General features: G+C 33.5%; 1 protein-coding gene across 5 annotated transcripts in view; it reads left to right on the top strand.

Moving 5' to 3' along the window:
• Positions 1–12,362, top strand: part of LOC111044972 (E3 ubiquitin-protein ligase TRIP12) — a 100,188-nt gene that overhangs the window by 3,298 nt on the left and 84,528 nt on the right. For 3 of the 5 annotated variants that reach the window (XM_039440168.1, XM_039440166.1, XM_039440165.1), the window contains exons 2-5: positions 4,886–5,003; positions 6,961–7,177; positions 8,943–9,039; positions 10,770–10,989. In XM_039440168.1, the coding sequence (XP_039296102.1) occupies positions 4,939–5,003; positions 6,961–7,177; positions 8,943–9,039; positions 10,770–10,989 (599 nt within the window). In that variant the 5' untranslated portion in view covers positions 4,886–4,938. The remainder of the gene's footprint in view (positions 1–4,885; positions 5,004–6,960; positions 7,178–8,942; positions 9,040–10,769; positions 10,990–12,362) is intronic. The other 2 variants (XM_039440169.1, XM_039440167.1) reach the window with 1 other exon arrangement.

The following is a 12,362-nucleotide window of genomic DNA, read 5'->3' as shown; positions in this document are numbered from 1 at the left end:
TACGATACTTATTTATTACATTATGTACAAGCATTAATTATCACTGTTTAAAAGTGTTTGTAGTATTTACTTGTCTTTTCACTTGATGGAGGACATAGTGAACATTTATGATGCATAAACTAGTATTCATTTAGAAACTTGAATTGAAAAATACATATGAATTAGTCTCACCAAATTTTATGTAGCCTAAATACTAATTACATACAAATGTCATACACATGATTATTATCAAACTCCTGTAACGAATACAGTGACAAGCCTACCAAATATTCCTTCAATCTAATACCAAACTTTTTAATGTCTTCTAAAATTTTCAAATTGCAAAATCAAGAGCAAGTCATATTATTTTTGAAAATTGTAATGCAATACTTCATTGCTTTCCCTAATTTAATGCTGCTTAATTTTCGTATACTCCAGTTTATATTTAATTGAACTGACATTGTGACATTCTAATATATATTATCTCGGATAGTTTATGTGAATTAGAATTCTTATGAACAATATTCATGAAGCATTCCAATCAAATTTCTTATGACGGTTCGTGTTGTATAGATTTCATTTATTGAACTGATGGTTTCAAAGTAGGCTATAAACGTAAATAAACAATCAACAATGTGTTTGTATTGTTGTAGCAGAGAAAAACAAATACAGTATGTAATCTCACAGATAGAAAGGTGTTTGTGTTGATTATATAGGAAGTGCTTATCAATAATTCTAGGCAACTAGTTCAAGAACCTCTCAGCAGTTTGCTTAGTTATTCCGTGTGACTCGTGAATAATTTCAATGTGAAGTTCTTTAGTTTGTTTTAGTTTATCGATTGGAATTGCTTCTAAAGTATATTGTGTTTACTATATGTGTTTAGTCTCTCAGTTGTTTAATGATTGTGATAGTTCCAAGCCGTTTAATTTAGTATCTTGATAGATTTTTTTTCAAATGTATCATATCAATGACTGATCTCTCAACTTGATCTCAGTCTAGTTATCAAGTTTTAAGTTTTATTTTTTATGTCGCAATCTATCCAGTAAGTGCTGATCATGGATGGAGACTACTGAATTACTGAATATTTCTTTTAAGAGATGAATTGCCTGTGCCCAAGTCTTGAGTTCATTCTGTGACATCATTCTCAACGAATGTGAAGTAAATTATCTGATTTTGGAATGTTCACTACTATAAAAATTATTGATAAAACAACATTGGATAAATTATCAATTTCTGTTATGTTTACAAATATGATAACTACTATTGGAAGTAGTAATTCTCTTTATGCTTGTACTGTTTTGTAAAAAAATTGCTATCATTGAAATGCAATGTCATGACCTATCTACTTTAAATCCAAATTTGTGTAACGCTCCATAGCTTTAGAAAAATGGAATAAATTAATCAATTTTATAACTTGAACATTAGTAATGAGTAGGGAACTGACTATCTAGTTATCTTATACAAAACTGATATTGATTGTTCTCAAATATTATTTCTAATATCTCAAATTGTTGTTTTTGTTAGAATCTGTGTATTAGTAGATTAAGGTAGTTTTACAGCAGGATTAGTCAATATGTAGTCTATAATGAATAAGATAATATTTAATACTCCATAATTCATGTAGTTCAATTTATTTACAAATCGATTTGGATTTTCGTTTTATAATAATTTCTAATTTCTATAGGTTGCTTTGCAATATTGATTTGTTATCAGGTTTCAAAAGACCATAAACTTAATTCAATTCACAATTTATTTATATCGCAATTTAATATTTTCTTTTTTTACATTGAGTTGTTTAACCGACGTATCCTAGTGAAGTTATTCAGTTGGATTGTTTTAGTCGATTTGGTAGTTGTTTATTCTAATGAAGTTTAAAATTTCGATAACTAACATTTCTCCAACCATGGGCTCGACTCCTGTGGCACCTAGCATTTATTTATCCATTTGTGAATACCATACTGTATTACAGATCATATAAATATGATTTGTATAGTACAACAGGCTTGCCCAAAGCTATTCTACTCCCAAATCTTTATAACATTTTTAATTGAATCATTCCTTACCACTTCGTCATTATTGTGGCGAATTATTGAGTATAAATTATTGAGTATTTATTACCTATTACAATGTTACTTAATAATTAGTATAAATAAGTATAAATAATAAGTAGTAAATAGTAGTAATAATAAGTAAAATTATTGAGTATAAATTATCCCCAAAACTATTCTACTCTACTATCTTTATAACTTTTTATTTGATCATTCCTTACCACTTCGTTATTATTGTGGGGAATTATAGAGTATAGATTACTTATTGTTATAGAGCAGCAAAACACTTTCTCAGCCCCTGACAAGAGTAACGGTGAATATCACCCTTTATTATTAGTCTGTTCGCTTATGCTTGATAACAGATGTTTTTACACGCCTCGTTGAGTAGCCTACTGGGCTAGCCTCAAACGGGGTGTCACAGCAATTGGTCTAGCCTCGCACAGGGTGTGTGGTGATTGTTACTGTGGAAATAATGAAATTTTTCTTAGTTGAGAAGTTTTTATTTTTGAGAATTTCACGGTTATGAGCCAATAGGTCATTTTCATAATACATTATCCGTCCCCTAATACAGGAACGTAATGCAGTAATATGTTCTATTGATAGACAATATTGTTAGTATTAAACAATTTTCCATGCCTGTACAGTCTGCGAGAGTACAAGTTTGCATTTTATACATTATGAGACTTGGCTAATAACTGTATGAATCTAGCTTTAAATGTCAAAAAATAATATTTCAATACTAATCAAACTAGACCCACATCGAGAATCCTGTCAATTGATCACTTTCTCTTACTCTTGCTAGAAGAAACCTATGATGATGTAGCAACTTTACAATAAGAAAGTTTTTCTTTCTTACTGAGAGTGATATGCATCATATATACACCATAAACGCGTTTATCCACTACCTCCGTAAACAAAGCCATAGTGCATTCTGGTAACGTCAGTACAGGTACGTCTCCTACACCATTAAAAACACTAGCTGAAACAGATCAGCTGAAATCAACAAATTTTTTATTGGTGTAGGAGCCCTACCTGTGCTGACGTCACACGAATGCATTACGGCTTTGTTTACGGAGGTAATGGTTTATCACGTTTACTTGTAGATATGGTTCAATTTATCATTACCTCTTTTATTCCGGGTTTAAACGAACAGCTGATCTTTCTCCGTTTAACAAGAGATGGTGCATGTTGACCCAAGTTTAGTGCCAGGCTTGGGCTTAGATTATGGTAAGGATAATGGTGAGAAATCAATGTTTGTAAAGTTTTAGGTGGGCGCCGAACTCATTCAGCTCATTTTGAAGCGCCAACATGTACTAAAAGCTACCAAGACTCATAATGTAAACTCATTCATGAAACTATCCATTGATAGTTTCAATGATTGATTTATTGTGTTGAAGTTGAAACAGTTGAACGGTTATCTCATGATTTTAAATGGATACCGTTATAAGTAACACCTAACCTTCGTTTTATCATGGATACTCATTAATGGCATACGTTCTATTTATATTTACTTTTACGTTGACGAAGAAAGGGAAAAGAAGAAGAAGAGGAAGAAGAAGGAAGCAAGGAAGTGTTAGTTGAGCAAGAAGAACTGTTATATTCATGATAATGTCTAAAATTACCTTTGCCCACAGCTATATCTGTTGTGAAATGCTCAGCTATACCTGTTCAGAAACTACAGTTTTTACTACTTACTGTTTTCACTGGGTTTCCAATCACTGTGATTCAGTCATAGTAGATTCGATTCATCCAATGATTTGAAATTACTGTTGTTAATTTGATAATAGGGTTTTTAAGGGTGGATTTCTTGAAAAGTTTAATAAGTCACTAGTGTTAGTATTTTTTAAATAGATTTTATGCACTAAAGATTATAAATGTATAAACGTTTGATTTTATAAGTCAGTTCTCCATGATCTATCAATGTATAAACGTTTGTTCGATTTTATAAGCCAGTTCTCCATTTCTCCAATAAATTTCAAATATAATTTATTGATCATTAATAACAAGCATCTTATATTATAGTCTATTAATATTAGTACTTAATACAAATACTTAATATAAAATATTGATATTAAATATTAGTACTTAATATTGATATAATATAGGATGCTTGTTATTAATGATCAATTATATTTGAAATTTATTGGAGAAATGGAGAACTAACTTATAAAATCAAACGTTTATTAATAATCATGTACTAATCATTAGTACATAAAACCTATTTAAAAACTTAGGAAGCTATTCATAGCTTTTGCTAGCTTTGAAAGCTTTTTGAATGCCTAGCTTTCACTAGCTTTGAATCACAGCTATCTACTATAGAAGTCGGTGGAAAAATAAAACTGGCAATGTCGTCCTATCATTTTCACTGACTTTTATATCGCGAATCTCACTAAGATTTTGTGAACTGGAAATTGTGTTCGGTGAAGATGAAGAGTAAAGGTGAACGCTTACAACTGCAGACAAAATGTTTGCAGACAGACGAAAAAAAACTCCTCCCCAGGTGTTCGAATGATGCAATGCACACAGATCAGTCTGTCTCCATATGTCTGATCACCTCTGTATGCAGACGTTCAATTTTTCTCCGTCTGTCTGCTGCTGTGTGCGTACAACCATATTTCAAACGTTGGCATCTCTCTAAAATCGGTGGAAAAATAGTTATGGTTTGTCTGCTTTTTATTTTAATCTCAGTTATTTCGAATTATATGTGCGTGTACTAATAAATTCCTTGAAAAGTTCCCTTTGAAGCGTCTCTTAAATGAGATTGATTAGATGGTATTCGTGGTTTTATTTTCATTTGTTATTAATTTACTATGTTTTGTATAGACTGTTTTAATGTTTTGTTTGATTTGTTGTTGTAGGTTTGCAGCAGAAAAGGTGTAACGTGGCATGTGGCCAACCGCGCGAAGCGTCTATGGCCGAACAAGTTGACTCAGTACTCGGGGGGACGGATCTGTTTGAGATTAGTCAACCTAGCAGGTAAAAATCAATAGATAATATGCATTTTTGTAGATTATATGTGTATATCGCTTAAATAAAATGTCTTGGGAAACTGACGTTTTCTAAATGAGCTGTAAAAGATCAATAATCGATTATTATCTATAGTCCGAAAGATATTACTCTTGTCTCGAAAACGGGAAACCGATTTCTCGTTCCACAGTTGGTAGCATGGACAGAGTAGTAGGGTGGAGTAAGCATGCTGCGCACAATTGGATGCTGACACAAATGTAGGCAGAATGCTGTTAGGTAGTGGGGGTGATTGATGAAGGAAAGAGTATCAGCCCTCTCTGTCTTCGAGTGAGAGCCGTGTTAAAGTAATATCACTCGGACTATAGTAAACGCCTATAAGGTATTTTTTGAGAAGAATATATTTATTTCAAATTCATTTTTAAATGAGGTATTTTGAAGGTGGTTTTGTTTAGAAAATTGTATGTTATTATGGGAAATGAAGTTTTTTGATTTCAATTTTACCTAACCTAACTTACTGCTAGCACAGATACAAATGAAGATTAATTTATTTTCCAAGTGCAGTACAGTTTATTTTCAAAGTACAAGTTATATGAAAAATAGCAGTAGTTTCAGTATTATATTATATCGCGTTACAGTACTTGGAATACATGAATAAATTATGTTTCTTTACATCAAGAGGAAAAGTTGTTCTTTAATATGGGAGTTTATAGTAACCTTGTTTAAAGATGCTTTTACAAGATTAGCGAGGATTAAAGTTCAATGAAGTAGGAACTGTTTTGTTTGTTTTAGTTTTGAATTGTTTATTTGTACCTAACAGTGAACTTACATTTGTTTCTTGAGAGTAAGCTCCGTATAAGTTCCGATTGAAAAAATTATGCTATAGATTTTTCAATTCAACTAAGTTTAAATGCACAAAAATTAATGTTGGTTGAATTTAATTAAATTCTTTCAAGGATGCGGCATTGAGACTAGAATGAGATTGGGTGTAATTATAAATAAAAATTAGAAATCTAAAAATATAGCAGAAACATGTCGTGATTGAACAGTCTTATTCTATGTTTTTGTTTTGTCGAAGACACAGAAAGCTTGTACAAACATGTTTGAGTTTTGGTATCTTGAAAAATGTTGAATGTTCCATCCGTTCAATGTGATTCTCAAAAATATGCGATTCCAGTAATGCCATTTAGCATTGGCTACCACCACTCTTCTGTATCATCGCTCTCCCTCTCCCTGTAAATGATAGTGGAGTAAACGGTCAAAGACATTGCTATTTTCTGCGATTCCACTGTTCCGCGACAGTGTTGCAAACCGTACGATAATTATTATTTTGTTTGCAATTTGTTATTGATAATTATTTTTATTATTTCTTCTATGTTTGGTTTTGAAGCATCTAAATTCAAAAATCTACTTTGTGAAAATAATTGAGAACTGAAAATTTAGGGAAGTGAACAACTACAAGACTTAACCTATTTCGGACTATTTGTAACCTTATCTAGATTTGGGAGAGGAATAGCATAAGGTTACCTTATACTTTTCTCTCCCTGTCATTTTTGATGATGTACTTGCTGTATGAATCAATAAAGAATTTAATTTCAATTATTGAGGGCCAGTTTCCGAGCTTGAGACTTAGACAAGTTCCAGACTTTTCAACTCTAGGATTTTGTTTAGCAAGCTTATCATACTAGATGTCATCTTGCTCGATAAATAATCGTCCAAAATGAAACATTATCTTTTAAGTAGGGGAGGGGGTGCAGCCTTTCATGCAAACTTTCAACTGAATTCTTCCTGGAGATGACTGAGTCAAAAACTCACGCCTCGCTCCTGATACTATCATTATTAAAATATCGATAGTATCGAGTTTGATTGTATCGAATATAGTTAATATCGATATTACTGTTCCACTCAAAGTAAAGTGTTTCCGAAAACAGAGATTTGTTTCGACATATTTTGTTTGGTTATTGTGCAGGGGTCGTGGAGGCAAAAGCTCAGGCCGCGGTGGCAGCAGTAGCAGTAGCAGCGGCGGCGGAGGTAACCGTGGAGCAAGAGCGGCAACAGTGGCACAGAAGCGAGAGAGAGAGCAGAGCGGTGGCACAGCAGACGAAGCCAAGCGAGCCAAGACATCGGCGGCCAAGGCGGCGCGCGGTGGCGGCAAGCGCGAGTCCAAACGGCGCACATCCACTCAGGTCAGCTCAGGTTAAGTTAGGTTAGGTTGGTTTGCTTAGGTTGGGTTTAGGTTTGTTTTTTATTGGGTTCAGATTAGGTTCTAGGTTGGAATTTAGTTTAGGTCTAGTTGGGTCTGGTTCTAGGTTAGGTTAGGTTAGGCTCTTGGTAATATTCATTTATTAATTTTATTCATTCATTTACAATGCAAATGACACTAATGTAATAACATTGAAAGATAAAATAATAAGGTAGTCCTTGTGCTATTTTTCTTCCAAATTTATAGGTGACACGATAGGTTAGAATTTCACGTGTACAATTTCTATAAAATTTTAGCTCAAAATAAACATGAAAACTATAAATTTTGAATTAAGATGGCTTTAATTATTAATTTGTTCAGAAATATTCCACTCAATTACCACTTGTAACGAATAATATTGATATTGATTTATCAAGTCAGAACATTACAATATCGGGCTGGCCACTAACGGTAGGGCATGCATAAGTATTTTTAAGTATATTCATTTATTTATACATTGATACATATACTATCATTCTCAATAAATGAATGATTGGGAAAGGAACAACAGGCCAAAAACTTTATGATACATGTCATCACAGTGAAATGCTTTGAGCAAAATTTTTTGAGGTTAGGTTTTTGTATCTTTGTTTTTTTGGTTGTTTATTTTTTCTCCATTGCTCCATTTGAGGCTAATTATTTAGAAGCCTCACATTGATGACAAAACATGTGTGTCATGTCCTACCGTGGCCAGTCTAAAAAAACCCAATAACAATACTGTTATATTAGGAAACCACTGGAAAATTACAAATTATAATTAGACAAAAACTATTTAACCTCACATATAGCAGCAAAGAAGAAATAATAAGCAACTTAAAATTGAAAATACAAATACCTAACCTCACAAACTTTTGCTCCAAGCCTTTCGCTGTGATGACACAATAATGTGTGTGTACACACATGTTCATCAACACACTTGTCCTATCGTTACTGGTCACTCTTAGGCTCAACTCACACTTACGCTACTCAGGTCGAAAAGAGATTCGACTCTAGTTGAGAGCATGTGTTTTCAAATGGTGACAGTCGCGGAGACTAGAATCGACTGATCTGAGTGTCACCATTTGGAAGCACATGCTCTCGACTTGAGTCGAGTCTCTTCTCCACCTGAGTCGCGTAAGTGTGAGTTGAGCCCTAGGGTCTCTTCACACTTAGCTACGATACGCTGAAATACGAATTATCTCCCAATGTTAAATCCAAGCTGCGAATGTGAACGGAACAGATTTGTAGCTTTGATTCAACATTGTGAGGTAGGACGTATGTCAGCGTAGAGTAGCTAAGTGTGTAAAGACTTTTAGGAGGTAGGTCGGCAAGGTCTTTGAAAAGACGTAGCTACGATACGGCGCTGTGAAATGGCCTTATCACATACTACCGGCAGTCACATCGCAGCTGTCAATGAGAACTCTAGCGTGCAGGAGCTCTTTGAAAACTTGAGAACGGCTAATTTGGAAGCTGAAGCTACAGATGTCTGATAGTTTGTATCTTCTTCCCCTATATAATTTGAATTAAACTAAGTAATTAGCTAACTAAAAAAGCTCGCGTTCTATTTGAAACTTTATTAATAATCCTTTTCCAAGCTTGAATAAGTTTGAATTAATCTGAAGCAGATTGCTGTGAGTACTGCATGCCTATTGTACAAAATTCTCTGTTTAGTGATAATTTTTTATAAGATTTTCATCAGTTTTTAATTATTTTGTTGCACTTGATTCCAGGACAAGAAAAAAGCGAGCACTAGTGGTGGCAGTGCATCTACGTCATCATCGAATAGCAAGACAGCTGCAGAAGCCAGCACCTCAACGACAAGAGGAGGTCAGTTACCTTCACAATTCAAATTCTTTTTGCGACCCTTGCATGCGCTCTGGTTTCACACTTCTGCAGGTATTACTCCCCTATTTCGAATAATTGAATTGTAACTTTCGTAATATGTTCATATAACAACGATAGATTGGAACCCTCCTAACTAAACTGTAGGCCCTAGAGCGATCTCTAGACGGCCAATATTATTATCAATATTTTGATTTGGACAGTATTATAGTATAAATTGGAAATGGGACAGTTTTGGGCATGAGCCTGTTTTGCCTTTCCTCATGTTGAGTATTTGTACCCAATGTGATTAATAAATATTTATTGTGCATCAGTATTTGACAAAATAAATTCGAATTTGAATTGTAACTACATTACAAGTGCAAGAGAAATATGCAAATATAGTGAAATTTCTCGTACAAATAAATACCTGCATAGGCAAGCCTTAGCGCAGGTACACGCACATAACAAGATACGTTGAAAACTGATAATAACACTACAGAAATATTTATACCATGTCTTTTTTAAGATTAAAATGATTTAGGCCCACATGATATGAATTTTCCAATCAAATATCATAATGTAAACCATTAAATGAGCAAATGGAAAATATATTGAAAATAAATTCAAATTACCTGAGTTAACCATGTTTTATGAATAAATGAGCGCCAGGCCACACAGAGAACAATCTAAGATATAAATATTGATACCTCTAGGATCGCAGATTGCAATCAATCTGTAGTGTAGCCGGGTCTCAACACAGAATCCAAATTCTACTTCCAAAGCAAAACTTGTTGAGAATTCAATTCTGGATAGTTTTGTACATGTTACACATAAGTCTATGATTTGATGCTTTTGTGAAACAAATAATAATTGATGAAAGATAATTATAATTTGTGTTCCCTATAGGCTACCCTGTGTGGAACACTTGAATCTTACTATAATGATCTCGTAAAAGCTGGTTGAAAATAGTTTTTGAATTCTGTTCCCGCGCACAGGCGAAATAGTACATGCGGGTTCTATTGTTCAAAATGATTTATTATTATTATTTATATAATATTATAATTCCCACTGAGTCGTAACAAGACCCATAGTAGTACAAAATAAAATAGCACTGTATATGAATAAACTATAAATTAATGTAAAACTAAAATTATGATAGATTGAGTACAGTAAAAAACTGGATTATGATCATGTAAATTCAAATTAATTTTATTGAGCCAAAAAGAACATACAGGCCAAGTCAAAACAGAAAAATAGACAGAATAACAATGTATAATTAAAAATTTAAGCATATAACTATGATAAGAACACATTTTTATAATACAACAGCAGAATTCAAGTGTCATCATTCAGAAATTGATCTACACTATAGTAAGCCCTATTCCCTAAGTATGCATAGAGTTCTCTTTTAAAATGTATTGATGGGCTACAGTAAAGTTATAATCATGTTGTGTATTCACAGGATTGTGAATAGAGTACAAGATTTTGATACATTAGCTTAGAATACTGGTTTATTAGTTGAAAATCAGGTGACAAATTATCATAGGGTACTGATAGTGTAACTTACTGATGTAATATATTTGTATTTTGTATCATTGTATATATTTGACTCTTGTATTGTATCTGATTACCACAGATATTGCTACAATAAAGATTCTATTCTATTCATAAGTTGTATTTTTTTTTTTTTAAATAAATGAATTTAATTTAACATCGATGTTTTTTTATATCAGCAGTAGTAACAGCAGCGGGCGCTTTCAACCTAATTGTGACACGCCCCGTGTCGTCGTCGTCGGTGATCGTCTCGACCAATCCTGGCCGCGGGCGCAAGTCTGGCTCCGCCCACCAGCCAATAGCAACCGCCGCCGCCGACCCAGCAGCCAATCACAGCGCAGCATCCACGTCAGCTGCCGAATCTTCTACCAGCAAGAGTACGACATCGACTAGAGCTAGGTAGGGCGCTTCAAATTGATTTATTCGCCATAAAAACACAAATTTCAAATAATTGAACAAAGTAGAATACATTTCATAGCTTATAAAACTCTTATAAATTCATATATTACATATAATTTATAACTCATTGAAAGTGACCGGTACAGTAAGAATATTATTTATTATTCCTATAAGTTCTAATGGGACTATCCATACTCGCTCGGCCGTGCTGGGTGGGGATTCTTCAATCAGAACCCATGGGAATTATATTTTCACTGTGCCGGTCACTTTCACTGTCACTGATATGTGGGAATCCAGCTTAAATCAAGCTTTGATTGATATTCTCAGTTCCTGTTGCACAGAAGCTTGTCAAATCTGTCATGATTAAATGCCACTAGAACCAATCAGAGAAGGATTTTTGAAAAGAAGAGTTCTCTGGTTATTTCTTGTGGTATCTAATCATGATTGTGAAGTTTAAAATGATTTTGGGCAACCGAGCCCTAGTATTAAAATAGTAATAATTGATTTAAACTTTAGAATAAAGTAATAAAAAATATCTTCAAGGAGCTAGTATTAATGACATGACCAGCAAAATGTTTGAGTTCTGTTTGCTATAAAATGTAGGCCTACGGATTACATACTTGAGAGTTACTCTAAATATTTCTATAAATATAAGTTATAACTTAGGGAGGCAGTAATGAAATAATATTTTTTTGTGTTGATAGATTCTAGAAAAATTAAGTTTTATCAACAATCTTTCACTGTTGACGCGGTTGAATTTTATCGATACGAATTTTGAAAACAGTCCGTTAAGGCACTCAGTGTGAATTTCAGTTAAGTGTGACTCTAAACGTTTTTCAGAAACGGTGAACCCATTCATTATTTCTCAAGATATTGGTAAATGGAACCGATAACTTTCTTTAGGTGATAGGTGAGAACTATCAAACCTTTTTGGACAAATTTGGTAGCACGGCAATTGCTAAATACCTTTACGAGACTTGATCTCTCGCCTCTCGTAACTATATTTGACCAAAATTTGTTTTTATGTTGGATAATGTTTCCTCCTAACATGTCAGATTTTTTCTATTCCAGTTTTTCTCCGGTAAAATGAAACTAGATGTTTTATTCTCTTGACCGACTTTATTCATTTAATATCCTAACAGTATTCTATTGAACTTAACTTAACATTCGTTTACATCCTTTGAAATGAATGAGATGATGCTCCAGCCTTTAGCTTCCAGTTTTGTATCGGTGCAAGCTATTATAAAGCTGGATTCGCATATAACAGTGACAGTGAACAGTGAAAATATGATTCCCACGAGTTTTAATTGGACGATTTACATTCAGCCCGGCTGAGCGAGTATGAATAATCCCATTAGAACGTATGGGAAATA

The sequence above is a fragment of the Nilaparvata lugens genome, chromosome 13 (genome assembly GCF_014356525.2).
Source record: "Nilaparvata lugens isolate BPH chromosome 13, ASM1435652v1, whole genome shotgun sequence".
NCBI lineage: Eukaryota > Metazoa > Arthropoda > Insecta > Hemiptera > Delphacidae > Nilaparvata > Nilaparvata lugens.
The sequence above is the reverse complement of the archived record's forward strand: the minus strand, read 5'-3'. Positions and strand labels throughout refer to the sequence as shown.